This window comes from Papio anubis, chromosome 1 (assembly GCF_008728515.1).
Source record: "Papio anubis isolate 15944 chromosome 1, Panubis1.0, whole genome shotgun sequence".
NCBI classification, from domain to species: domain Eukaryota; kingdom Metazoa; phylum Chordata; class Mammalia; order Primates; family Cercopithecidae; genus Papio; species Papio anubis.
In genome coordinates this window covers 87,880,420-87,907,798 of record NC_044976.1, presented here as the reverse complement: position 1 = coordinate 87,907,798, position 27,379 = coordinate 87,880,420, and the positions used below count along the sequence as shown (strand labels likewise).

The 27,379-nt window shown below is 38.9% G+C and overlaps 1 protein-coding gene across 5 annotated transcripts in view; it reads right to left on the bottom strand.

The window, feature by feature from the left end:
- LRRC8B (leucine rich repeat containing 8 VRAC subunit B) overlaps positions 1-27,379 on the bottom strand; it is a 68,437-nt gene that overhangs the window by 9,150 nt on the left and 31,908 nt on the right. For 4 of the 5 annotated variants that reach the window (XM_017944439.3, XM_017944434.3, XM_009212459.4 and 1 more), the window contains 3 exons: positions 16,665-16,719; positions 5,742-5,838; positions 642-2,806 (listed from right to left, as the gene is read on the bottom strand). In XM_017944439.3, the coding sequence (XP_017799928.1) occupies positions 642-2,780 (2,139 nt within the window). In that variant the 5' untranslated portion in view covers positions 2,781-2,806; positions 5,742-5,838; positions 16,665-16,719. Of the gene's footprint in view, positions 1-641; positions 2,807-5,741; positions 5,839-16,664; positions 16,720-23,374; positions 23,511-27,379 lie in introns of all 5 variants that reach the window. The other variant, XM_031650601.1, reaches the window with a different exon arrangement.

The window sequence follows — 27,379 nt, the reverse complement described above, 5'->3', positions numbered from 1 at the left end:
TAAAGTTAAGTTTTCCTTAACTTGGCTTTACTATTGCAAATTATGGTTCATTCTAAAGTATGGATCCTGGAAAAAGCTTCTAAGAAGCCATAGTGTTGCATTATGGAGGCAGGCCTTTCATTTTGAATCATCTTTCTAGACATGCATGCAGATTTCAAATCTTTTTCACAACGTCACAAAAAGGATTTATGAATAATTCATAATCCCAGCATTTTAAAATAAGAAGTTATTTTATTATGACAGATTTGGAAAGCGGAAAAGTTTTACCAAACTCCCTAAATACCTAAAACCTTCATAAAACAAAAAGTAAGCTCTACCATAACGAATTAAATAGTTTAAAATACTTTGTGATGTTTATGTAGAAAATTGGGGGAAAAAAAAACACAAAGAGAAAAACATTTGCTGAGCAACTATTACGTGCCAGGAATTGTGCCAAATGCTTATATGTTTTTTCATAAAATCTCCATGACGACTTGTAAGTTAGATTAAAAATGGATGCTCAGTGTTTTGGTAATTTATACAAGATCAGATTGGGCTTGGCTTGAGAACACATAGCATGATTTGAAGTGTGTTTGCTTGCCCTATGTAACACACTACAAGTGCGGCAGATACTGAACAAAAGAAGGAATGGATTTACTTACATTGTTGTTGGTCACAGCAAAGTACTGCAAATTGCTCAGATACTGGATTTCTTCTGGAATGAAGGTCAAGTGGTTATAGCTTAGATCCAAATAATGTAGTTTGGTGCATAGGAAAAGCTGCAAGGGCAGATTCTCAATATTATTATGGTCCAAAGAGAGCTGCTCGAGGTTAGATAATGCCCCAATCTGTGCAGGAATATAAGCAATGTTATTGTGCCATAACTTTAAGCAGGAAAGATTCTGAAGATGCTGAAAGCTAATGATCTCTTCCACAGTTTTAAGGTTGTTTTCCCTTAGGTCTAACTCATGCAAATTATTCAGGCTGAAAATGGAGTGTGGAATGCGTTCCAGGTCACAGCTGATCAGTTCTAGGCTTTTCAGATTGACCATCTTTTTCAAGTTGTTCAACACAACCAGTTTGCTTCCCTCATTATCAAGGGACAGTTTCTGCAGTGAAGGCAGGAGGTCTGTAACAACCTGTGGGATCCGGGAGAGGCTGCTCTTCAAGTAGAGGGTCCTCAGATTTTTTAAGTCCTGAAAGCCCTCCAACTGCATAGTACTCAACTGTTCAGGGAGAACACAGCCTGAAAGATAAAGTTCCTTGAGATTCTTCAGGTGAAATACCCAGCGTGGGATTTTTCCCATTTCAGTAAATTTCAGGCGGAGGATCTTTAAATTCTCCTCTAGAAAGGCCAGTGCAGGATGGTCTACGACCAGAGATGAATGGTACACACGAAGCTCCTTGAGGTTGACCAGCTGTGAGACTGCAGAGGGCAGCTTCACCTCTGGGATAAGCTCCAGGCTTAGCACTTCCATTTCAGTTAACTCAAAGACATTGTCTGGAAGACCATTGAGCATAAAAAGATGCAGCTCTATCTTGTCCTGGGCATTTTTCACAAGCTTACTTTTCAGTTTCTCAACTGTCCATTCATTATTGAGGTTGATCTGTTTCAGTTTGTTCTCACTGACCTCTGACAGGAATATGGAGAAGCGTTTGGAATAAAGAGGATCATACTGATCAGCCAGATGAAGGATGAAGGCAAAGTCATTCTTGACATCAGGAATGTCACTGTAGTTGCTTTTTTCTCTTAACGCCTCAAAGGAATATTGCTTCAGGGAACTCCTCAGCATCCACCACAGGCTGTAGGAAGAGGTCAGACCGTAAAGTATAACCAAAATGACATAAAATGAAGCCAAGACCTTAAAGATTTCTGCCAAGGAATAGACACACTGGTAGCGCTTGTATCCTGTAAAAGCCTGCACATCAACTGAACAGTCGATTTCAAGAGTGATGTAGGTTAAAAAATATGGAACATAAGTTATGATGAGCACAAACAAAACGACTTTGACTATTATCTGTTTCAGATATACTCTATAAATGATGTCCTTCTGCTCCACGTGCATGCGGAATCTTCTCACTTTTTCAAAGATGGCTTTGGCCTGTTCACCCTCCTTCTTGTCCAGGACACTGGAAGTTGGGCTTTCTATGCCAGCTGACTCCAAACCTGGCTGCGGGTAGGGCAATGACTGTTTGCTAGAATCTATGTCAGCTGAACACCCTGAGGACGAAAGCAAAATCTTGGACTTGGAGAGTTTCAGAGGCCTCACTGACTGCTCGGCCACTGTTTCTGACAGGGCGCGGGTGGTCCATGGAGAATCGAAGCATTTGTGAAGGATGGCCACAAAATGCTCGAGCCTGGAACTGGTACTGGGGTAGTGAAGCCAAAAGTTGCTACAGGCTGCAAAGATGAGCGTGTGCAAGAGCACCAGGTAGGGGAAAAACTTTGCAAACCAATGGAGCTGTTTCTCGTAACAGACGGCATCGATATAGGAGTACTGCTGTCGGTGGAGGTCATTCTGGATTCGGAGGGGGAGTGGAAGCGGTGTCCCAGGATTAGAGGATGTGTTCATGCTGGCTTTCAGGATGTCCCAAGGCACGGCACAGTGATTGTCAAATTCCACTTTGCATGGAAGACAGCACAGAACCCTGCTCTGCGTCAGCTGGAGAGCTCCGGCCAGCACGGCCACCAGCAGCATGATCAGTGTGATGTAATACCAGAAGACGTCCCACCATGGTTTTAAGATGTGATAAGATGACTGGGCATCTGCTAAGCATTTTAGCTCAGTTAGTGTAATCATGACTTTCCCTTGTAGGAGGACAGAAACTGGAAGAGGAAAATAAACACTACTGAAGCAAGTACTCAAATAAGCATTTCACTCTAATGCTCATACACACATGCCCTCCTTCCCAAGCAGGATTTAGCTCTGGGGTCAAACCTAAAAGGGAGAGCTGATCAAGGGGCACATAAGTCTTCTGGTTTCATTTGAAACCATAGGCCATCCAACTTTGAGCCATAGTCTCTCAGATGGGGGACCGTTTAGTGATAGTGACTAGAAAGAAATTTAGGGGGAGCTCTTGTAATTATCTCATTACGTCTTGGATCTCAACTCCAGGCTAGGCTACTAAAAACCAGGAGTCAGTCTGTCTTCAACTGACATTTGAAAAACTTGTTCCTATGCTCCTTCCTCCCTTCCTTCCTTCCTCACCCCCCGCTCTTTCTCTCTCTTTTTCTTTCTTTCTTTATTTGACAGGGTCTCACAGGCCTTAGACTCTTGGCCTCAAGTGATCCTCCCTGCTTGGCCTCTGAAAGTGCTGGAATTACAACTATGAGCCACCACAGCCAGCCACCTAATTTCCAATGGTCACACTGTACCTTCCAAAATGTCTGATTAAGCTCCTTTCCACACCTTCTCCCATGTCTGAAGCATCACTTATAGCCCGAAAGTTGTTTTAGTCACCACAAGGAGCCTCTTTTAAGCAAGCTCTGCTTTGTAAAATTACCCCTTAGGCTTAGAGGGGTCTACAATTCTATGCCCAAAACAACCTGTCACTGAATGTATTATCTCCTTTCCACACAAGCTTTCGCTTTGTAATTTAAGTACGTGAGTATTAAAAAACTTTGAGTATTTAAAACTTGGGAAGTATTTAAAAGTTATGGCTTAAAAAAGAATAAGGAAGAAAAGCTCTGCTAGAATACTCGATCACAGGGACTCCCTCTCATGTTTAATGTTGTGATGGCAAAGTGCTAAAAAGATAAACGAATAAGGTATATTCCATTATTAAATTATTTTTGACTTCAGGAAAACAAGATTATCTTGTATTTTCATACTGAAAAGTATTAAGACAACATGCCTGAGAATTTCCATGTTGAGTCTTACATACATCAATTGTTTCAAAAATTGCTAATCAGTAAAATCCAGATCATCTATAAGATAGCACAGAGTAAGGTAAAAGGAAATATGTGGGTCTTAGAAAATATCTGCTAAGAAAAAGAAGAAAAATAGTAACGGTGGCATGGTCCTCCCTTGCTGGTAGTCCAGCTCTAACCTATTTCCAAGGGCTTCTCCTGGATTTTCTTGAGTCTGGAGTCTTACCATCTACTCTGGGCCTGCGTTTCTCTCTAGACACCCTAGTATTAGTAGCATCCCCAAGGAATACTTTTTTTTTTTTTTTTTTTGACACGGAGTCTAGTGGCGCAATCTCAGCTCACTGAAACCTTCGCCTCCCAGGTCCAAGCAATTCTCCTGCCTCAGCCTCCTGAGCAGCTGGGACTACAGGTGCATGCCACCATGTCCGGCTAATTTTTGTGTCTTTTTAGTAGAGATGGGCTTTCACCATGTTGGCCAGGCTGGTCTCGAACTCCTGACCTTGTGATCTGCCCGCCTTGGCCTCCCAAAGAGCTGAGATTATAGGCCTGAGACACTGTGCCCAGCCAGGAAGACTTTTTTTACTCTCATTTGCCCTCTTTCTGGGGTCTGGTATCTTGCCTTGAACCTTAGAGTCCCATTACAGAGTCCCTGCTCCCTGTTAATAAGTCTCATCCTCAGCATATTCCTGACCATCTGACCCTGAACCCTACAGCTTCATGCTCTTGTACCTGTTAGGGCATTCTACAATTTCTGAGTTTAATTGCTGGACTGGAGCACTACTTTCTGCTTGTGTCCTCTCTGGGCATCACATTATATTATATGGATTCACCTTCCTCTTAGGACCTACAGGTGGATTATATAACTCTTCAGGGCTTCTCTCCTTCACTCCAGCTAAGTGGGTCTATTTCTAACTCTCAACTCTTCTCATTCTGCCTCACCTCTCTGCCTTACATAATTGTGTGTCAAGGTAAGACAGAAACTAAAATGAGAGGAATATATGAGGCAAAGAGAAAGTCCTGGGCTTAGACCTCAAAATACTATAAATATGATGTGGCCAGGGGTGTGAGGGATGGTAGAAAACACTGCTGGATGAAAGAAAGAACATGTGAAAAATACTTTAGGATTTTAGTTGACATGTATGCATACTTTCAGCTAGTCATGTGATAGTTGTTATGTTGAAATATTGATTATAACTTCTGGCCATATTAATAGGTGAACCCAGATAAAGGAGCTGCAGTCCTCCTGTACCTGCCTGGTGAGATCACAATACTGAAACCCAATGCTCAGTTACAGGTTAAAGATAAAATGGGCCAAAAACCAACCAGGAGCTGTTGTTTCCAAACCATTTCCTACAGAGGAACACAGGCAATTGATGAAATTCAGCTGAGATAACAGATGACTAGGTGAGCCTGAGAATTTATCTTTACATTTTTGCACAACAACCTCACAGGTGAAAGAATAGTGGATTTGCTCCCAAGGTAGAACCAGGTAGGTGGAAGCTTTAGAAAATTACATTTTGATTCAGTCTGTGGTGGAAAGTCATCGAACTGGCTGCTCTGTGAAACAGTTCAGCTCTATGTCCTGAGCAGAATCTTGATCAATAAAATGACCATCCATCAGGGAAGTTGCAAAGGAATTTCTTGTAATGGATAAAAAGAGTGAAGCAGATAATTTCAAAGGATTCTTTCAGCTCTGAATTCATGTCTCATTTGTCCTCTCAAAGGTCCCGAGAATTAAATTAATTTAAGATATGCAACTGAAATTGTAGAAGAATGAAAACAACAGTAGCTCTAACAATGATAAGGGTATTTGACAGAGAGTGAATATTTAGTCAATAAAAATACAAGTCAACATTGACCAAAATAATGTGTTTTAAATATTTATACTTACTATAATGAAAAAAATTAAATAAATCAATATGCTTCAGTCAGGAGGTCTACACCTTTTGAAGTTTCTTAGACACACCATCTCTGTGTTTGTCTTCATTCTATGAGAAAACATAAATATCTTAAAATAGCTATAGTCATTCAAACAAACAAACTGAAGATACTGTCTCCAGAAACCCTCTCTGTCATAAGACATGATATGGCAAATAGATTTTCATGCTCCTGGCCTCAAGCAATCCTTCCACCTTGGCCTCTCAAATGCTGGGATTACAGGTGTGAGCCACTGTGCCTGGCTTAGATTTTCACAGGCCAGTTTACTTTTCACACTGGGGCACATTCTGGCAAAGTTGTATCTACAGGGCCCCACTCATATTCATTAAACCATACTCACTCCCTGAACTTCTTTTCAATTACAGGAAAGTTCCTTCAGAAATTTAAACACAACATATTTTAAAATTCTGTATCTACAACACTTAGATGAACACTTAGTTTTTCTAAGTAGTCGACATATGTTAATTTATCTCACTCATTCCTCATACACAGTTGTTCTTATTTGCATTTTTCAGATGGCTTGTCACACCAAGTGATTTCTGTACCCATATTTAAAACCAAACATCTATCCAAATAAGTCTCAGTGCTCCTAAAATTTAGCCTACCAATCTCATTAGAAAAAGTGACAAGTTAATACACCTTTCCAGATACAGCTCAGAAATATGGCTGAAATTACTGGAAATTATGTTATTATTAAACATACTTAGGCTTTATATTTGTTTAATTTAGAGGTTAATAAAACCCATTTGTAACATTTATAGTTCAATAATTTGTGATAGTTAAATTACATATATATTGATAATTTGAACTGTGAGAAAATTGTAAAATGCTAGAATTTGTTTTTAATTGAATGTAAAAATTATATTTTTTAGTACCTATGAAACCTCAAAAAAAAGTTTCTAGGGAGGTTTTATATTATACAATCCGTTTTAAAAAGTACTTCAAATACTCCTAAGAGTACTGACCCCAAATTGTATTTAAGATATTTTTAGCAATAATCTTGTAAGCTTGTCATTTCAAATATCAAAAAGCTGGGCATGTCCGAAACTTACTTTGGGTTTACCAAGTCATGTGCAAAGCCTATTTTACAATTAGTCACCATCCAGCATCAAATTGTTTTGAAGGTTAGAAAGCACACTTAGTATGTATAAGAACCTAGCTGTATACTAATTCATAATTACATGGCACCACTGGAGTAAGAATTTCTCATTCACAATTCACAAGCCTTTATAAAAGTCTTACAACATATATCACATGACTGCATTTATGTGCACTGAGCATGATAAAGACATCTGATGTGTGAAACATTTTACATATTCTTTCACAGCAGCTGCATTTGTAACATGCCAGAAAAGAATTTATTGCATAATTCAAAAATGCTACTCAGCCATGATTCTTTTTATACAATACAGTTCTCCTTAAATATCAGAAACACACTTTCTACTTTATTAATAATTTAACATCTGTTTTTCTACCTTCAAAGCATGCCTCATTTACATTAATTTGTTTTATACTTAAAACAAGCCACTGAAATAAATAGTATTACTCTTTATGTTTATATGCATAGAAATTAATGCAGGCTCAAAGAATTTACCTTGCCCAAGGTGACAAAACCTGCAAGAAATAAAGTTGCAACTGGAACCTAGGTCCTCAGACTCAAATCCCAACCTCATGCACACCAGACGACATGGTCTCAGTCAATCCAATTAACAGTCTTAGGTCTCTCAAAAGCTGAAGAAAAAGCTAATTATCGCTCTTTCCCAACTCACCCAATATCTGCATTATAACTGGGTTCTATTATAATCTTTTGAATAAGGATGTAAATCTAGTTTTCTGTAATGTCTTCCATTACATACAATCTACTTTTTCAGCTAAACATTTTCCTACTAAATATTTTCTACTGAACTAAAACTTAATATTTAAATATACAGCATCTGGATTTAAGTATATATAAAATATCTCTGCATTCCTATATATAAAATGATGCTAATTTTCCTATGAAGTGCTTGACTAGAGAGTTTAAGCATAGCTATCCTTTGTCATTATGCCATTTAATACTGTCTGTCCAGGAAATTGTTTCCAGACCATATTTTAGTAAACAATGGTGACTCAATCCAAATAAGATCTCTATTTCTAATATACAAACACACTAAATCATTCCAAAGAAATGTTAAGAGTAATGGATTTTGCAGTTCTAATCCCATTCTTTCAGCTTTTAAACCTCATTAAGAAGTCATAAAAGCTTTTTCAAAACACATGAATTCACTGACAATCTTACTCCAAAGTCTCTAAGACTGTAAAATCAACATTCAAGTTAGGCATCAGTACTTCCCAGTAGTCCTTATTTTACTTTGAAAGCATTTCTAAAATAACAAGTGAAAAAATAAACAAATGATGATCAGATGGTATTTAGTGTCATTATATACTGAGAACTGGAGGCTACTTCAAAGATCTGTCTCTGACCCCAGGCAGGGATTATAGCCGAACAATTCCAAAAAGTGGTTCTCTACATTACTCTCATTGAACACTGATTTAAAAATCACCTTAGAGCCCTTCAAAATGTTTAGTGCTACTTCCCATTAAGATGTTTTTTGGGACTAACATATATCTAACTGAAATTTAAATTCACCTTTTGTTGAGTTCTTTCTCTAGGAAACAATGCATCAGTATCTCTGATTAATTTGCCCCCTTTCTTTATGCTAAGTAACTCATTTAACCACTCTTGAGAGATTTAATGACACGCATTAAACATTTTCAAGTACCTAAATGATCACCAGCAGTAACATTTGATATACCAGTTTCCTTATGTCCCTTTCCAGTTCTTTCAGATCTTGTTAGTACAGTGATTTTCAAATAACAAACACACTTCCCAAACTCAGTTGTAGTTTTGAGACCTAGATTTTTCTAATAGTGGTTCTCTAACATTAATGGACATAAAAATCACAAGAGCTTATTAAAACATCACATGATGAGTCCATCCCTCCGAGTGGCCAATTCATAAGGTAGGAAGTAGGTCTCGAGAACTGCATTGCTAACAAATTCCTAGTTCATGTTGATGCTGCTGGTCCAAGGACCACTTTTCAAGAATCACAAATCTAAGACAGTGATTCTCAATCTCAGCTTCACCTTAGAACCTCTTGGGGCACTTTTAAAAGAAACCTAAACCCAGGCCTTACTCCCACAGAGCAAGTCAATTGGTCTAGGAGAGGCCAGATTTTTTTTTCCTCCAAATCTCCCCAGGAGGAGAAAGCTTACAAGATAGACAATAAAGTTATCTGAGAAAAGCGCCTATCTTTTAAGTCTTCATGGAAGTTGCACTAGACATCTAGGATGCTCTCTCCACTCTACAGACTACAAAGTAACAGATACCATCTCCACATGAACCCTTCAGAGTCTCAGAAATGTGAAGCGGTAGAACAGTGAATCACTGAGCTATGGAGATATGCAGGATGGTTTGTGGGAGGAGGGATTAGAAACAAAGGGAGCGGCTGAAAGCCTATTTCAATTATGTGGGTGAGAAATAATAAGGGTAAAGTTTATAATATGTTCAAAAAGAAAGCCAAGAATAAAATAGTCAAGGGAAATTAAAATTCAGTACCACCTATAGCAACATCAGATAAAGAGGTCCACGCAGAGGCAGGAGTCAAGTGGATTCAGATTTTGATCCTATGATATTATAGTATCTTACACAGTTTCTAGCACATGGGGCACAATAAATATTTATATAACAATTAAATGTACAAAATGAAAAAGATCCCCCAACCATTCAAACTTTTAGGGTGTATTCAGGGTGACAGAGCCTTTCCCAGGGAGTGGCAAGAACTCAGCAGCAATAGAGATGGGAGGGTTTTTGCTAACTGTTCTGCATATTCCAAGCCTTAATGGCTTAAGAAAAAGTTTTATTTCTTGAGATTCTGTGGGAGGTTCTTTCACTTCATAGTGTTGGCTGGCACACTTTCCAGATGGTTGGAAGGTACAAAATGTCCTCATTCCTTAGGCTGGTCGTTGGTGCTAACTGCTGGCTGGTAACTCCTTCATGTGAGACTCCATGTGGCTCTTTGAGTGTCCTCACATAGCATGCTGGGTGGGTTCTAAGACAATACATTCCAAGCACAAAAGTAAAAGCTATAGCTCTTGTAAGGCATAGGCTTGAAGCTACACACTGACACATCCACCAAAATCTACTGGCCAAAGGAGTCATAAGTCCAGTCCAGATTCAAGGGGAAGGGAAGTGGACTCCACCTTTTAATGGGAGGAGTGGCAAAGAGTCTCCAGCCATGCTTAATCTACCACAGTCTACTCTCTGGCCATGCAATGATTTACATTCCTCTTACATGCGAAGCACACTAACACTTTCTCAAGATTCCCCCCAAAACTTCATCCCACTATGGCATCAAATTCAGGCTTGAAGTCCAGGATCTTGTTATCTAACTCAGTTCCAGAAAGCTGTGGGACAAGACCCTTGAAATTATTAGAAGCCCTACCATTTAGCTGAGAAGTTCTATGAGGCACTGCCTTCAATGTTTTTAAAGTTTTAATAAAGGGTCTTACAGCTATGCCTTTACTTTTATTTTCACCTTGAGACCATGTTTTACTGGCAGTAATGTTCTGGATCTGATCTTCTGATCTTTGGACCTGAGACCATTTCTTTCTTTGAGTATCTTTTGCTGGGTAGAAGAGCTGGGGATGAGAAACAGTTGGATTTACAATCTGAGAAAATTCAAGATTGGAAATACTTCCTCTAAAGTCTGCTTAAAATCAAAATAGTTTCTTCTTTAATTGGTCTCTTTCTTGAAATACTTTGATCATAGTATCAAACAAAAAGAAAAAGGAGTTTAAAAAGGAGTTAAAGGGGTCACTCGGAGCTTCTGATATTTTGCTGGAAAATCTCCTAAGCTAGATCCACAAGTTCATTAGGTTCATTATCTATGTTCCATGTTACTGCAGGTGATGGTCTTGCTGACTTTTTTCTCAATATAAAGCAAGGGTACCATTTGACATCCTCCAACAGCAACAGTATTCTAACTGCCCTTCAGGCCTTCACTGACACCTGGTCTCAAAGACAAAATGACAGATTTTTTGTTATGGCAGCATCTCACTTCTAGGTACCAACTTTTGTTTTGATTCTTTATTCTGTGTAACAAGTCAAAACTTTGTGGCTAAACTAACAATTAATAATTTCTCATGATTCTATGGAATGATGTGGCAGTTCATATGGTGTTGGCTGGAGCGCTAGAATACTTAGAAGGCCCAAAGTGCCTCAGTCACAACACTGGTGCTTCTACTGATTGCTGGCTGGGAGCCCAGCTTAGGCTGTCGACCAGGGGCCTTGCCAGTCCTCTATATGGCTAATTAGGCTTCCTCACAGCAAGAGACTAAGAGCTAAGAAGGAATGTTTCAAGCACACAAAAGCAGACACTACAAGTCTCTTAAGGCCCAGCCTTGGAAATTACTCCACACCATTTCTGCCACATTCTATTGATCAAAAAACCTACCACAGCCAGCCAGATTCCAAGGGTGGGGAAATCAACTCCACCTCTTGATGGATAAGTTGCTAAGCCTTAGCAGCCATGTTTAGCCCACTGTAGGAAGTCATGACCAAATTTAAGTGGTGGTCAGTGCCACAGAAATGAATTATTTGAGAGAAAGAATTTAGTGAGTGAAGGACAGAATTGCTGTTCCCTCTATAAAATAGATCAGGAAGGCTTATTAGATAAGGAAGAGTGAAAAAGGATAGAGAAGCAGGGTCAGTGTGGTAAAGGAGAAGCACAGTATTTCTGGAACACAAAAATCAGAATTCAAGGAAAGAAGCTGACATCATCATAAAATAATACAGAGAACCAAAGGAGAAGAGAGACACACAACTGCCTTTCCAGAGCTTCTGACCCAAAGCTGTAGTAAGATAATGGGTCTGGGAAACAATCTGATGAATACTCTAAACATTAGGAAAATTACCCTAGTCATCAGAAGCCCTCGGAGAAAGTTACTGAATAAATGAAATAAAATAAATAACTATAAATAGTAAGTAATAAATTAAATTAAAAAGTTACTGAGTGAATTAAAACTATGGGAAAAATATAGAAATTATAGAAATCCTAATGACATCCGAGTTGTTCTTTTTTTTTTTTTTTTTTTTTTTTTTTGATGGAGTCTCGCTCTGCCACCCAGGCTGGAGTGCAGGGTGTGATCTCGGCTCACTGCAACCTCCCCCTCCCGGGTTCACGCCATTCTCCTGCCTCAGCCTCCCACATAGCTGGGACTACAGGCGCCCGCCACCACGCCCGGCTAATTTTTTGTATTTTTAGTAGAGATGGGGTTTCACTGTGTTAGCCAGGATGGTCTCTATCTCCTGACCTCATGATCCACCCACCTCGGCCTCCCAAAGTGCTGGGATTATAGGCGTGAGTCACCGTGCCCGGCCGACATTTGAGTTGTTCCAAACTTTAAGGAATATTGCTTCACTTTTACTTATTTCTGGCAGTTACAGAATACATCATATATTTAATGTAGATAATATTTTTCTCTTTAGGAAAAGATCTCCCAATTCTTTGAAGTTTTTAGTAAGCTACTATATTTTCTAAAATCTACTTAAAATAAAAGAAGTTGCAGCCATATTCTTGTAATATGAACATAAGCATAAGCCACGAGTTGCTGGATAATTCTTATAGAGAAAGCAACCTCAAATCCTTCTCCATCACCTTTTGCTGTTTATAAGACTATTTTCCTGACCACACCCCACACCACAGTAAGCAAGTCATACTATGTAGAACAAAACCCACTGCCTATGTAATCCCTTCTGAATCACACTCTCACCTTTCAAATGACAGGCAGACAGCAGAGACCAAGTGGACAAAATAATCTCAAAGTTGGAGGATGGCCTTTCTGAATGAACAAAGCCTCCAAGAAATATGGGATTATATAAAAAGACTGAATCTATGGCTGATTGGTTTACCTGAAAGAGATGGGGAGAATGGAACCAACCTGGAAAACATATTTCAGGATATCATCCATGAAAACTTCCCCAATCTAGCTAGAGAGGCCAACATTCAATTCAGGAAGTGCAGAGAACCCCAGTAAGATACTTCACAAGAAGATGATCCCCAAGACACACAATCAACAGATTCTCCAAGGTTGAAGTGAAAGACAAAATGTTAAAGGCAGCTAGAGAGAAAGGTCAGGTCACCTACAATGAAAAGTCCTTCAGACTAATAGCAAACTTTTCAGCTGAAACCCTACCAGCCAGAAGAGATTAGAAGTCAATATTCAACATTCTTAACAGAAATTTTAACCCAGAATTTCATATCTGGCCAAACGAAGCTTCATAAGCATAGGAGCACCCGATTCACAAAGCAAGTTCTTAGAGACCTTAAAGAGACTTAAGACTCCCAATCAAAAATAGTAGGAGACTTTAACACCCCACTGACAATATTAGGTCACTGAGACAGAAAATTAACAAAGATATTCAGGACCTAAACTCAACACTGAATCAAATGGACCTGATAGATATCTACAGAACTATCCAACCAAAAACACAATATACATTTTTCTCATTGCCACTGCTACATGGTACATACTTTAAAATTGATCACATACTTGGAAGTAAAACACTCCTTAGCAAAAAAGAAAAAAAAAAAAAAAAGAAAGAAAGAAAACCAGCACACAATAATAATACTCTCTCTCACCATTCCTATTCAACACAGTATTGAAGTCCTTGCCAGGGCAATGAGGCAAGAGAAAGAAATAAAGTGCATCCAAATAGGAAAAGAGGAAAGCAAAGTATCCCTGTCTGTGACAACATGGTCTTATGTCTAGAAAACCCCATAGTCTCAGCCCAAAAGCTTCTTAAGCTGATAACTTCAGCAAAGTCTCCAGATACAAAATCAATGTGTGAAAATCACTAGCATTCCTATACACCAACAACAGTCATGTCGAGAGCCAGCTCAGGGACAAACTCCCATTTACAACTGGCACAAAAAGAATAAAATACCTGGGAATACAGCTAACTGGGGAGAACTACAAACCACTGCTCAAAGAAGTTGAAGATGACACAAAATAAATGGAAAAACATTCCATGCTCATGGATAAGAAGAATCTGCATCATTAAAATGTCTGTACTGTTCAAAGCAATGTATAGATTCAATGCTATTCCTATTAAACTACCATTGAAATTCTTCACAGAACTAGAAAAAACCATTTTAAACTTCACGTGGAACAAAACAAAACAAAACAAACAAAACTCTGCATAGCCAAGGCAATGCTAAGCAAAAGAAACAAAGTTGGAGGCATCACATTGCCAGACTTCAAACTATACTACAGGGCTACAATAACCCAAAATAGCATGGTACTGGCACAAAGCAGACAGATAGACCAATGGCACAGAATAGAGAACCCAGAAATAAGACCGCATACCTACCACTATCTGGTCTTCAACAACACAAAAAAGAGCAATGGGGAAAGGATTCCCTATTTGATAAATGGTGCTGGGATAACTGGCTAGTCATATACAGAAGATTAAAACTGGACCCCTTCCTTACACCATATAGAAAAACTAACTCAAGATGGATTAAAGACTTAAACATAAAATCCCAAATTATAAAAACCCTGGAAGACAACCTAGGCAATACCGTTCAGGACAATAAGCATGGGCAAAGATTTAATAATGAAGATGCCAAAAGCAATTGGAACAAAAGCAAAAACTGACAAATGGACCTAATTAAATTAAAGAGCTTCTGCTATCAACAGAGTAAACAAACAACCTACAGAATGGGAAAAAATTTTTGCAAACTATGCATCCGACAAAGGTCTAATATCCAGCATCTTAAGGAACTTAAACAAATTTACAAGAAAAAACAACCCCATAAAAAAGTGGGCAAACACATGAACAGACATTACTCAAAAGAAGACATACACACGGCCAAGAAGCATCACTGATCATTAGAGAAATGCAAATCAAAACCACAATGAGATACCATCTCACACCAGCCAGAAAGGATATTATTAAAAGGTCAAAAAACAGATGCTGATGAGGTTGTGGAGAAAAAGGAATGCGTACACACTGTTGGTAGGAGTGTAAATCAGTTCAACCATTGTGGAAGACAATGTGGCAACTCCTCAAAGACCTAAAGACAGAAACACCATTCAACTCAGCCATCCCATTACTGGGCACATACCCAAAGCATATAAATCTTTCTATTATAAAGACACATGCATGTGTATATTCATTGCAGCACTATTCACAATAGCAAAGACATGGAATCAACCTAAATGCCCATCAATGATAGACTGGATAAAGGAAATGTGGTACATATACACCACGGAATACTATGCAGCCATAAAAAAAATGATACTATGTCCTTTGAAGGGACATGGATGGAGCTGGAGGCCATTATCCTTAGCAAACTGATGCAGGAACAGAAAACCAAATGTTCTGCAAGCCACGTGTTCTTACTTACAAGTAGGAGCTAAATGATGAGAACACATGGACACATAGAGGGGAACACCACATACTGGGGCCTATCAAAGGGTGGAGGGTGGGAGAAGAAAGAGGACCAGGGAAAATAATGGGTACTCAGCTTAATCCCTGGATGATAAAATAATATCCACCACAAACCCCCATGACACAAGTATACCTATGTAGCAAACTTGCACGTGTACCCCTGAACTTAAAATAAAAATTAAAAAAAAAGATAAAGAAAAAAATGAAAAATATGGTACATATACACCATGGAAGACTACACAGCCATAAAAAAGAAGGAAATCAAGTCCTTTGCAGCAACATGGATGAAGGTGGAGGCCATTATCCTCTGTGAGCTAAAGCAGAAACAGAAAACTAAATACATTTTTTCACTTATAAGTGGGAGCTAAGCATTGGGTACACATAGACATAAAGATGGGAACAACAGACACTGGGGACTCCAAAAGGAGAAAGGAAGGGAGAGAGGCAAGGGCTGAAAGTTTTCCTATTGTACACTATGCTCACTACCTGGGTGACAGGATCATCCTTACTCCCAACCTCAGTGTCATACAATATACCCTGATAACAAACCTGATCATGTATCCCCGAATCTAAAATAAAAGTTGAAATTATAAAATTAAAAAGAATTTATAGTTAACTCAATGAGTCAGAATGGAAATGTGAATATACCTAAGAAGTCAAAGGATCTTCACCTTCATCTGTAAAAAAGAAGGGTGTTTAGAATGCTGTAGGTGACAGATCGCTTATCTTCACCACTGATTCATCTAGACTATATGTTCAGAGCTGGGTGACACTTTTAAGGTGTATTCAGAACATTAGAGAGTTGTGCTATTATACAGCGTACAAATTCTTCATTCATTGTGTCAAAGCTAAAAGCACTGCTACAATCTAACTTAAGATTAATCTTCTGCAATTACAAAAGACGGAATGATGTTTGCAGGAAGCAACGGAGTATAGGGCTTATTTCTGATTTGCCTACTCAAAGAAAGTATGGCCATCTTTTACTTAATAGAAATACAGCAAACCAAATCTATGGCAGTATTAAAAATTCTACCTTAAACAAAAATCAGAAAAATACAGACATGGACTCTAAGTCTGCCATGGGCATTTATTATATTCCTTAGATTTTACTGTTAAAAATGACGAATATCATATACACATATATTTTCCTGCATACAAAATCCACAAAAGGTAGGAAGATGACATTTTTACTAAAAGGTTACAGATCTAATTTTCTGTTTATTAACTGGTTTAAAAACCTCAGAAAGATTTTACTCAAAACATCTGTAAGAATAGTAATCTCTTTTACATACTAAGTATTCAGTATCTATTTGCCCCAAGATACCAACTTAATTGTAATTATCTTTACCATGTGTTTATAATTCAGGATGTTAATCTTACCCTATGAATGCTGGTCAACTGGAACCTCTGCAATTAGTCTCAATTTGAAAAGTTCCTAAGGAGAAATCACAAGCATATTGTTATATTTTACACATCACAGGACTGCAAGATAATTCATCCACTGATATGGTTCTAAAATTTCCAACATATATAATAATTTTATGAAACATACAAAAGATAACTTACTTAAAAAGAAAGCATTAAAGAGATCACCTTCTGACTTCTCAAAGAGGTTAACTATTACCCAGGGAGAGAAACAAATCACTGTCACAAACTACACATTTTACTTCATCACAACAGTAGCTTACAAGGCACAAAACATAAACGTTGAATTTGTTTTTTTTTTTTTTTGAGACGGAGTCTTGCTCTGTCGCCCAGGCTGGATGGAGTGCAGTGGCGCGATCTCGGCTCACTGCAAGCTCCGCCTCCCGGGTTCACGCCATTCTTCTGCCTCAGCCTCCTGAGTAGCTGGGACTACAGGCACCCACCACCACGCCTGGCTAATTTTTTGTACTTTTAGTAGAGACAGGGTTTCGCCATGTTAACCAGGATGGTCTCCATCTCCTGACCTCGTGATCCACCTGCCTCGGCCTCCCAAAGTGCACAATGAATTTTTAATGGAGAATAAGACAGCATTATATATGAGTACCACTGATTTTATAAATATAAGGCAGAAAAACAAATTGAAAGTATTTATGCTTTTTAAAAGGGGAAACGCAGTGAAAGACTTAACATTTGGGATAGTTTTCTTTGTCCAGTTTTTAATTTTTGCTGACCCACTGGTTTTATACAATTATGCCATTATAAAATTCAATGGCACAATACTGAGATCTTTTTTTGCCACTTATATATCACAGGCTTTTTTGATACTGCTACGAAGTTTCTTTAAGAATCATTTTTGATGGAAGCATATAGTTCATGCATGGATATGTCTTAGTTTACGAAATCATTCCCCTACTAAATTTTCAATTTTCCTTTTTTTTTTTTAATACTAATAATGTTGTAAACATCTCTGTACTCTTCATATGTTTTTTTTGTTTTGTTTTGCATATAATTCTAAAATGAAGGAATTAGGTCAAAAGAGCATAAACATTTTAAGGCCTCTGATATACAGCATCAAATTATTTCTCAGAAAGGTTATACCAATTTTCTTTCCTGTCAACAATGTATGAGTAACACCTCACCAGATTTAGAAATCATTATTAAAAAATTTTGCTAATTCCTATGTGAAAAATTATCTTATTGTTGCTTTATTTGGCATTTCTTTGAGTTGAATTGAACATGTTTCAGCATACTTACTAATACATTTCATTCCTCTCTCCTATTTAACATTTACCTAAACCAGAGGAATATTTTGCTGAGAAGATATAAATGTAGAGCTCAATGACAGCTCTCTTGTAATGAAAATTTGTCATCTCAGGGTGAAGCCACTGCTGTCAAGTAAAGTAAATAACAAAATGTAGCTGAGTTTCTTTATTCAGGATAAAACCAAATCATTCAAACCAATTTTAGAAACTATAACTAAACTTATCACCTTTCTTCCTCCTTAGCAGAACACAAAAGTACCAAGTTGGAAGAATGAAATGTGAAATACTAAATGACAATGCTTCTTAGAATAGCATAAATAGTCCATATTAGGCAGGATAAAAAGAGGACAAAGATTGTTACAGCAATTCTGACCGACCCAGCTGCTGAGGCAGGCGGCCTGCGTCAGCACGTCCGCCAGCTTGCTATGCTAATGAGTGTTACACAACTAGCTGATCTACCCCTTCAAAAACATTCTCTCTCCAGAGGAAGGACACAAGACGTGTGTATTTTAACTTAAAAAGTCAGTTCCAAGATAACCTAAAAATAAAAGGGTATTCTGGAAGATTTAGAGATAAGTATAACACTGAGAATTCTCTTCTTTCTCAAATAAGAGCTTCTTCCTGAAAGGAAGGCTCCCAATGAAGGACATACAAGGCACGGCTCCCAAGTGACTGAGGATTAAGGAACAATACAGCAACAATCAGCTTTCTGATAGAAAAACAAAAGGCCCCAAAGGATCTTACTCTTGATGTTCTTGTTTCTTTCTGGTTAGGAGAGATGGTGGATTTGACAAAACAAACTTTTTTGTAGTGCACAAAGAACTACTATACAATTTTGGAATTTGAGCATGGCTTTCCATTTGGGCGTATTTGTTTTGTAGGGATAGTTAAATCTTAGGAAAGATCTAGCAAGATGTCAAGAATCTCTGGTCAAAGGACCTGAACTGGGTTAAAGGCATAGTCACTGGGACCTTTTTTGGCAGGAGAGCTACAGCAGAAATCACTGTAATGTCATACTCATTCACCCTGCCTCAGGCAATTGTATAAGTTTAAGGCTTCAGACTACGTAAAATTAAAGCCTCCCATTTCATCAGTTTGAAAATCTCAAAATCATAAATAACAGATGGATTTAAAAAAGGAACATCCCACTGCATCATCTCTCCCATTCTGGATCAAGTGGAATCACCTCTATGAGCCATCCAGACCAGCACAGGCTGAATTTGTTGCTCCTTCATCTGTGTTCCAGGAAGTCATTTGCTAATATTTCTTTTACAGTGTTTATTAATATATGTGAAGCTATTGCCTCCAATTCTTTGAGGGCTGGGGCAGTATCTCATTTATCGGTATCCCAGGGATGTATCCCAATGTCTCTTTCATGGGCTAGATTAAGGTCCTAGATATTATAGCAGCTACCATGTATGGATTCATCAATGGGGCATTTAGATCTCTGGAAACTTAACTAGATTAAACAAAAATAGTACCTACTGAACCTTTCTCAAGGATGGTATTGAATGTGGTTGGAAGAAAATATCATGAGTCTATTTCCTTTGGGTCAGAAACTGGCAAAAGGAGGACCCAGAGGGCTCTTTTGCTACTCTTTTTCCATACAGTGCTTCACTACTCCACTTAAAAACACTGTGAACAAATATTTAATGAATACCAGTGTGAAGTGGCATCAAATCCTTAGCCTGTCCAGAGCCCAGAGTGATCAGTGATAAGCCCACTCCCCTTGCGTCGGTCTTGTCTCTCTCTGTGCCATGAATATTTAGTAAATCACTGTTGAGTAAATGAAGGACAGCAGATCAGGTTTCACCACCCATTTAGGAACCAAGGGTACAGAGGAGAAGGCCTGGCTCTCAGAAAGATCTGTGAACACCACTTATGCACACACATGGTGGGTATGGAAGGGTGGCAACATGACAGGGACAGAGACTCAGGCATTTCCAAGACCCCATGGCAGGGGCAGAAATTCAGAAGCAGAGACTAAGTCTTCATCCTTCAGGGAGAAAGGAGAAAAATTTATATTTGCCAACTTACTCACCAAATGGGACATTTCACAAATCCGAATGGAAAACTGCTGTCAATTCAGCCTGAGTGGCTGCATTATAATGACTGAGAGTCATTTTGAATCAGTGTTGGATCACTGGATAAATGCCAGAGCATTCCAAAATGACCTTAATATCTTATCAAATTATGATTTCACAATTATTCCCTTTTCCACAAGGTAACCTAAGCATAATGCAACAAGAACAACACTGGGACCAACGGAATTATCAAGGTATCATCCAAACAAGCATGCTGCATATCATACAATTCTGTGCCCACTTGTCCTGAACTCTGGAGGGCAAGGACCTTTCTAGTGTCCTGAGAGTCAACCACATATTAGGTGCTTCATAAATGTTATAATTCCACAATGCTGTGAGCTATGATTGAGCTGCCAATATTGCATGTCCTTAGATAGCTTTAGTCTCATAAAACCAATAACATCTGATAATGATCACTGTAAAGAATGCTACATCTGCTATAATATACTCTTAACCCAAAGACAAAATCAAATTGTTATGCATTGCAAATCAGCCTAGTGCTTGAGCTAATTTCTGACCACAAAACACAAAGGTTTAATGTTCAGTATTAAGTGACTATTAAACACAAAATATGTTTAAAACTAACACTGCTACCCTATGTGTCCCCGTAAACAAGCAGTTAGTCCTTCATGCTTCTTTAGCATTTAGGGAATACTGATAGTTCTATTATGCTTCCATTAAACTGAATCACCAATATCTGATTTGATGTCTTCCTGCTTCAGCCTTTGAGCTCTTGGAAGAGTCAGGTGTGCAGGAAGAAGTAACACTAACAGTCTCAATAATTACTGTTGAATGGAAAGGGGTGATGGTAGGGGAAGGGTAACATTTATGGTGTACCTGGTGAAATAGGTATTAGCCGACTCTAAAGGTGAAAAAGTTGAGGTTCCGAGAAACAAACTTGCTCAAGCTCAGAGGCAGACCCAGCATTCACAACAGAGCTGACTAAGAGCCATCTGGTACACAGCCTCCCCAAGGAGCTATATAAAAAGGAGTTTTATATAGAATGTGACAGCTCTCTCCTTTTCTCAAAGTTACAATCTATCTTTTAGAACTAAAAGAGACAATTTAAGAATGAGATCTATTTTGTTTTCCTAGCTCTTTGCTCAGTATTCCATCTAGGAAACAGAATCAACAAGTGCTTCCTCCATCCTGGCTGCCTATTAAATAATTAAAGTCGACATGATAGATAGCCAGAGCAAGGGTACATCCTGCTTGCACAGCCTCTTATGAAGAAACATTTACCAACAATTTAATAACAAGATGAATAACCCAAGTTTAATCTGCAGTTAAATAATAGTGTTTTACATGGCTTTTCTTCCAGACATATCGATTAAAATGTGGTTAAAATAAATCAAAACCATACTACCCATATACGACCTTCTTTTTGAAAGACTTTAAAAAGGAGTATCACATGTTTTCAATGTGTTACTTTGTTTGGCCTAGTTCTTATCCTAAAACTGATGAAAATGTGAGAGACTTGGAAGGGAAGGTAGCAGAATAGTTAAGACTGAGGTTTGACTTTGTTGTTTACCATCTGCTTGATCTTAGATAAGCTATCACTTTTCTCATCTGTAAAATAGGGATAATAACCATAATAATGGTTTCAACCTAATGGAGTTGTTTTAAGAATTAATTGAGGCAACTACAATTCAAATGCTTAGCACAGCAGCAGGTACAGTGTAAGCACTAAACATGGTTATTTATTAACACAGTAGTAGCTTTATCTAAAATTAATCCTTTAATGATTGCCTTTAAAGTATGATCCTATAAACAAATAGCAGATTAGATACTGGAGGTTTGGCTTTCCACCTAAGTTGTGATTTCCATGCCAGTTCTCACCATACATCACAAGACTCATTACTAGAAAGTGTCGTGAAATATCAATGTAACTGTTCTTAATCATTTACTATATGGCCCATAAGGAAGGCAAAGCGTTGTGAAATCTTTAATATACCTTGATGCCACATTTTTAAAAAGTTAACCTGTGCTGGTAACTTCTACTCTTTGATGCAATGTCTATCAAGATTTATGCTGCAGACAGGTCTGATATGACTGTCATCCAAGCAGAGGGTCATGACTTAAAATCTATAATCATGGTTGTACAACAATATAAATGAACTCAATGCCACAGAATTAAAAATAGTTAAAATACTTAAAAAAGTAAAAAGTACTTAAAATAGTTTAAAAAGTAAATTTTGTTACATATATATATCTCCACAAAAAAATCTATACTCATGTAAAACAGGAAAACTGTTCTTATTGCTTTAAAATGAACATAAATGGATTACACAAATTAAATATACTGTCGGTCTCAATATACTAGAAAACATACCAACACAAAAAATAAAATTTTAATGTGTTGAATTTAGTTTGTTCATAATTCATAGGTCACAATAAATACTAAATATTTAATTATCAATTTTGTTTGTTACCTTGAATTCTTCCATGCTGCCTGCCTGTTTTAAATACTTAAGGTTGACATGATAGATAGCCAGAGGAAGGGTACATCCTTCCTTGGGTGGGAGAGCATCCTGATTTGGGTGGGAGAGGAATGTGATCCCCCAAATTTGTCTAGAAAAGGTTTACGTCTTCTTTACTAAATAGCAATATGGCCAGGCATGGTGGCTCATGCCTGTAATCCCAGCACGTTAGGAGGTCAAGATGGGAAGATACTTGAGCCCAGGAGTTTGAGACCAGCTTGGGCAACAAGGCAAGATCCTGTCTCTACAACAAATTTAAAAATTAGCTGGGCATAGTGACACCTGCCTGTACTCCCAGCTACTCAGGGGGATGAGGCAGGAGGACTGCTTGAGTTCAGGTGGTCAAGGCTACAGTGAGCCGAGACTGCACACCACTGAGCTCCAGCCTGGATGACAAAGTGAGATCAAGTCTCTGAAAGAAAAAAAAAAAAAAAAAAAGGATAAATCGCAATATATGAAGTTAAGAAATTTAAAAAATCTTCTGGTAACTATTAAGGTAACTCAATATGGGAGATCTTTTTTTCCCTAAAGTAACAATTGAAGCTCCCACGTTTACAAAAGTCACTAAAAATTTAATGGATATGCAAAGTATTTGATCCTCTTGTTAATCTTTTGTTAAGAGGTCAATCCACCAGAAGGCATCAAGGACAGCAATAATAGGGTAGGTGAAGGCAGGGAGGAAAAGGAAAAGATAAGAAGGTGGGAGGATGGGTGGTGGTAATGCAGAGGGTGTGTGTGTGTGTGTGTGTGTGTGTGTGTGTGTGTGTGTGTGTGTTTTGGGAGGTGGTTATAAGACAGTAATAGCAATCCTTGGCCTTAGTGATAGCAGACACACTTACTGGGTGCCTATGTGAAATAAACAGATCAATCCATCCATCCATCCACGTATCCCTGAGACTTTCGTAATAAACCCATTTTTGCATGATTGCCTTGTTACTTCCATAGTCTCTGGATATGTGGGGTCGAACTGCTCACCTAAAGCACAAGTGGATAAAAGCATACCAAATGAGACAAACATATTAAAAGATATACCAAATGAGACAGATATATTAAAAGCCATATCAAATGAGTTAATAATAGAGAAACAGCTGCTCTGCCTCTCCATAGAACTATATTAGGTGGATGATGGGAATGTAGTAACGTGATTAGATGTTCAAATGAAGGAAAGTAACCATTACTGAGATATAGGGAAGGATCAACACTATAAGGCAGCATGACCTGATCAAATGAATACCCAACTAGGTGTTAGGAAACTCAAGTTCTACTCCTTGCTTTACATCTTACTGATTGTATAATGTTGGCTTTGTCACCTCACTTAACCTAATTTTCCTTACATGTAATGTTAGAGAGAGCAAATGATTGAGAGAGTCTCTACTTCCAGTTTCCCACAATGCAATGAGTTTATTAACTGTGGTTGGAGCTAGGGGATATCTAGTCTGAAAGACTCCTCTGGAGTGGTGAGGATTGAGAAGGGGTTTAAAAGTTAGAACACCAGGAAAAGCAATGGTGCATGTTTTCTTAGAAAGGGAGTACAATGTCTACAATTGCCAACTCATAAATTGGTCTCACTGAAAAAGAGAGTAAAAATTGGTCATAGCAAGAAAAGGTCACCAAGCCAATATAATGGAAGTACTAATTTTTAAAATTTATTTATATGTTTATAAATAAGTAGTATAACAGGATGCTTCACCATGTGGCTTGCTATGGGCACTCACTCTGCCTCACATATACACAAAAATGTGTGTGGGTGTGCGTATGTGTGTACGTGTGTGTGTGTGTGTATAGATATATATATATATATATTTGAGACAGGGTCTCACTCTGCCACTTAGCTGAGTGTAGTGTTGTGGTCATGGCTCAATGCACCCCACCTTAGCTTCCCGAGTAGCTGGGACTACAGGCACACGCCACCACACCCAGCTATTTTTTGATTTTTTTGTAGAGACAGAGTCTCACAATGTTGCTCAGGCTGGTCTCAAACTCCTGGACACAAGTGATTGTCCCACCTCGGCCTCCCGAAGTGCTGGGTATACAGGCATGAGCCACCACACCCAGCAGGAATTACTAATTTTAACTGAAGATAAAAAGGTATTAGGACCATGGAAGGTTTCTAATACTACCTTACCCCGTAAGCCTTGGGGTTCAGTCATGGGCCTGTTGCTTCTCTACTCACACATATGCTATGCTCGGGTGACATCCTGAGCATTATGCTTAAGGTTTCATCCACCATCTCTGTGTATATCGTGAGCCCAGCTTCCTAACCCCAAGCTGCAGAATTGTCTCCCCAACATCTTCCTGGCTATATACCGAGATGTGTGGAAGCAACTCAAGCAGCATGTCCCAAACTGCATCTACTGTTTCCTCCCACACCTAGATATCATACCTGCCCTTCCTCGATCCCCGAATCTCAGGTTGATAGCAACATCAAGGGCTAAGGCACTGACTGCTATGGTTTGGATGTTTGTGTCCCCTTCAAAATTCATGTTGAAGCTTAATCCTCAGTGCAACAATATTAAGAAATGGAGCCTTTAAGAGGTGATTGGGCTATGAGGACTCTGCCCTCAAGGATGGGATGTAGTGCCTTATAAAAGGGCTTGAAGGGTAAGTTCTCTCATTCTATCCCTGTTGCTCTTCTACTCCTATACCATATTCATGGTCCAGAAACCAAATCTGTAGTATCTTGATCTTGGACTTTCCAGCCTCCAGAGCTGGAAAGGAATACATTTATGTTACTTATAAATTACCCAGTTTTAGGTGTTTTGTTACAGCAGCACAAACAGACTAAGGCAGGCACCTAACCCAGAAACTTTCCCTTCTTCTATTCCCTCAAATCCAATGGCCTCTTAAACCAGTTCCTTCCACAATCTTGCTACCACTGTCTTGGGTGGGGCCCATGTCCTCTTTGGGCAGGACGACTCTGAAATCACCTCTTCTCTTGCCCTCCTTAGTCCCATTTCCATACTGCAGCCAGAGAGCTCTTTCTAAAACATGTCACCTCTTGACTTGCTGCTTTATTATAAAGACAAAGCAATGTCTCAGGGAGGGTTGGGAGGCTTGCCACTGGGAAGTGAGGGGAAAGAGTGGTGATCTCCAGCTTCTCTTGCTTTATGTTTTATTGGCTCTTACTGTTTCCCTCCCAGGAGTGCTAAGTTTGACCCCAAAATGTAGGGCAGATTGGATTATTAATTCTGTGATCACAGTGATCATGGATCACTTGAGAACAGTACAAACATGACAACAGGATGCTTCGCCCTGTGACTCACTGTGGACACTCAGCCTCACAGTTAGCTATGGCCACCTCTTGCTTTATCATGCTGCCTGTCTCATGGATTCCAATCAGTTTGGAACCCTGCTGTGATGGCAAGGGATTTTCAAAGCCTCTGACTTTATTTGTATCTATACTTCAGTGGTGTCTATGCTTACAGATACTAGGCATTTTTACAGATTTTTTTTTTTTTTTTTTTGAGACGGAGTCTCGCTCTGTCGCCCAGGCTGGATGGAGTGCAGTGGTGCAATCTCGGCTCACTGCACGCTCTGCCTCCCGGGTTCACGCCATTCTCCTGCCTCAGCCTCCCGAGTAGCTGGGACTACAGGCGCCCACCACAACGCCCGGCTAATTTTTTTTGTATTTTTAGTAGAGACGGGGTTTCACTGTCTTAGCCAGGATGGTCTCGATCTCCTGACCTCATGATCTGCCCGCCTCAGCCTCCCAAAGTGCTGGGATTACAGGTGTGAGCCACCATGCCCGGCCCAGTTTTCTTGACTTACTGGTCAGCAGCAGTCACTGCTGTGAGAGTCAACCCTGCACATCTTAGAGCAATTGCCCTACTTGCTGATCTGTTGCCATGTTAAGTGTTCTAGAGCTGTTTTAGGTAAGTACAAATTTCCTAATTTCAATGTTCCCCAAGCCCTAGCAGGGGCACACACAATATAGGAAAAAACACATACATAAAAATTAGGAAATTTTATTTATGTGTCTGCTGCTGACTGAGTACAGTATCATTTTGCTTCTCCACTCCTCGCACTAGTGAGAGTAAGACGCAGGGGCTGGTTTTCCATGGCAGCAGTGTGGAAAATGAACACTGGACTGAGTCCCAGGCCTGCCTCCACCATTATCTGCATGGGCTTAAATCACTCACCAAATACAGGCCTCCATCTCCTCAGCTTTAAAATACAGACAATCATACTGGCTCAAGAATTGATATTAGTGGTAAAACAAATATGGAAGCACTCTGAAATCACTGCAGTAGCAAACAAATGCAAAAGAGAACTCTTATAAAGAAAGCTAATGCTTTTACTAGCAAAGTGATTTAAAAAGAGGATGCTTTTGGCCTTGGGACAGTATCTTTGAACAAAACAACCCAGGAAGTGAGCTTTATTTATGCCACTCCGGTTCCAGGGAAACAAAACAGCAAGTGTTGCAAAGACATTGACATTTCATCACATTTAGGTCCTATTGCGAAGTCAAAAAGAACTCTTCAAAAAAGGCATTGAGGCCCAGGGGTTCAGAAGAACTACGTGGCCCAAACACAGAATGTCAGTCATTTGTTTCACTGTGACAAAACAACAACCTCAGTAGAAAATTATTCTCCAAATCTGCCTTGCAATAATGGACAGATAATGGATCACTTCAGGTCTGTTAATTGGGGATTTGGAAAAAGACAAAAAGAGAATGCGCACAATCTCTAGCTCACTGTGTCAATGGAGTGCACATGCCTAACTGCCCAACCCAGAGAAGCTCTTTTAAAAGATTCCAGTCAGTCAGCACTGCTTATCTGTTCCAGCTCCTATTTTCCATGGAAGAAGGTGTGGGGAATGAAACACTGGGCAAGCGCATTCAGAGA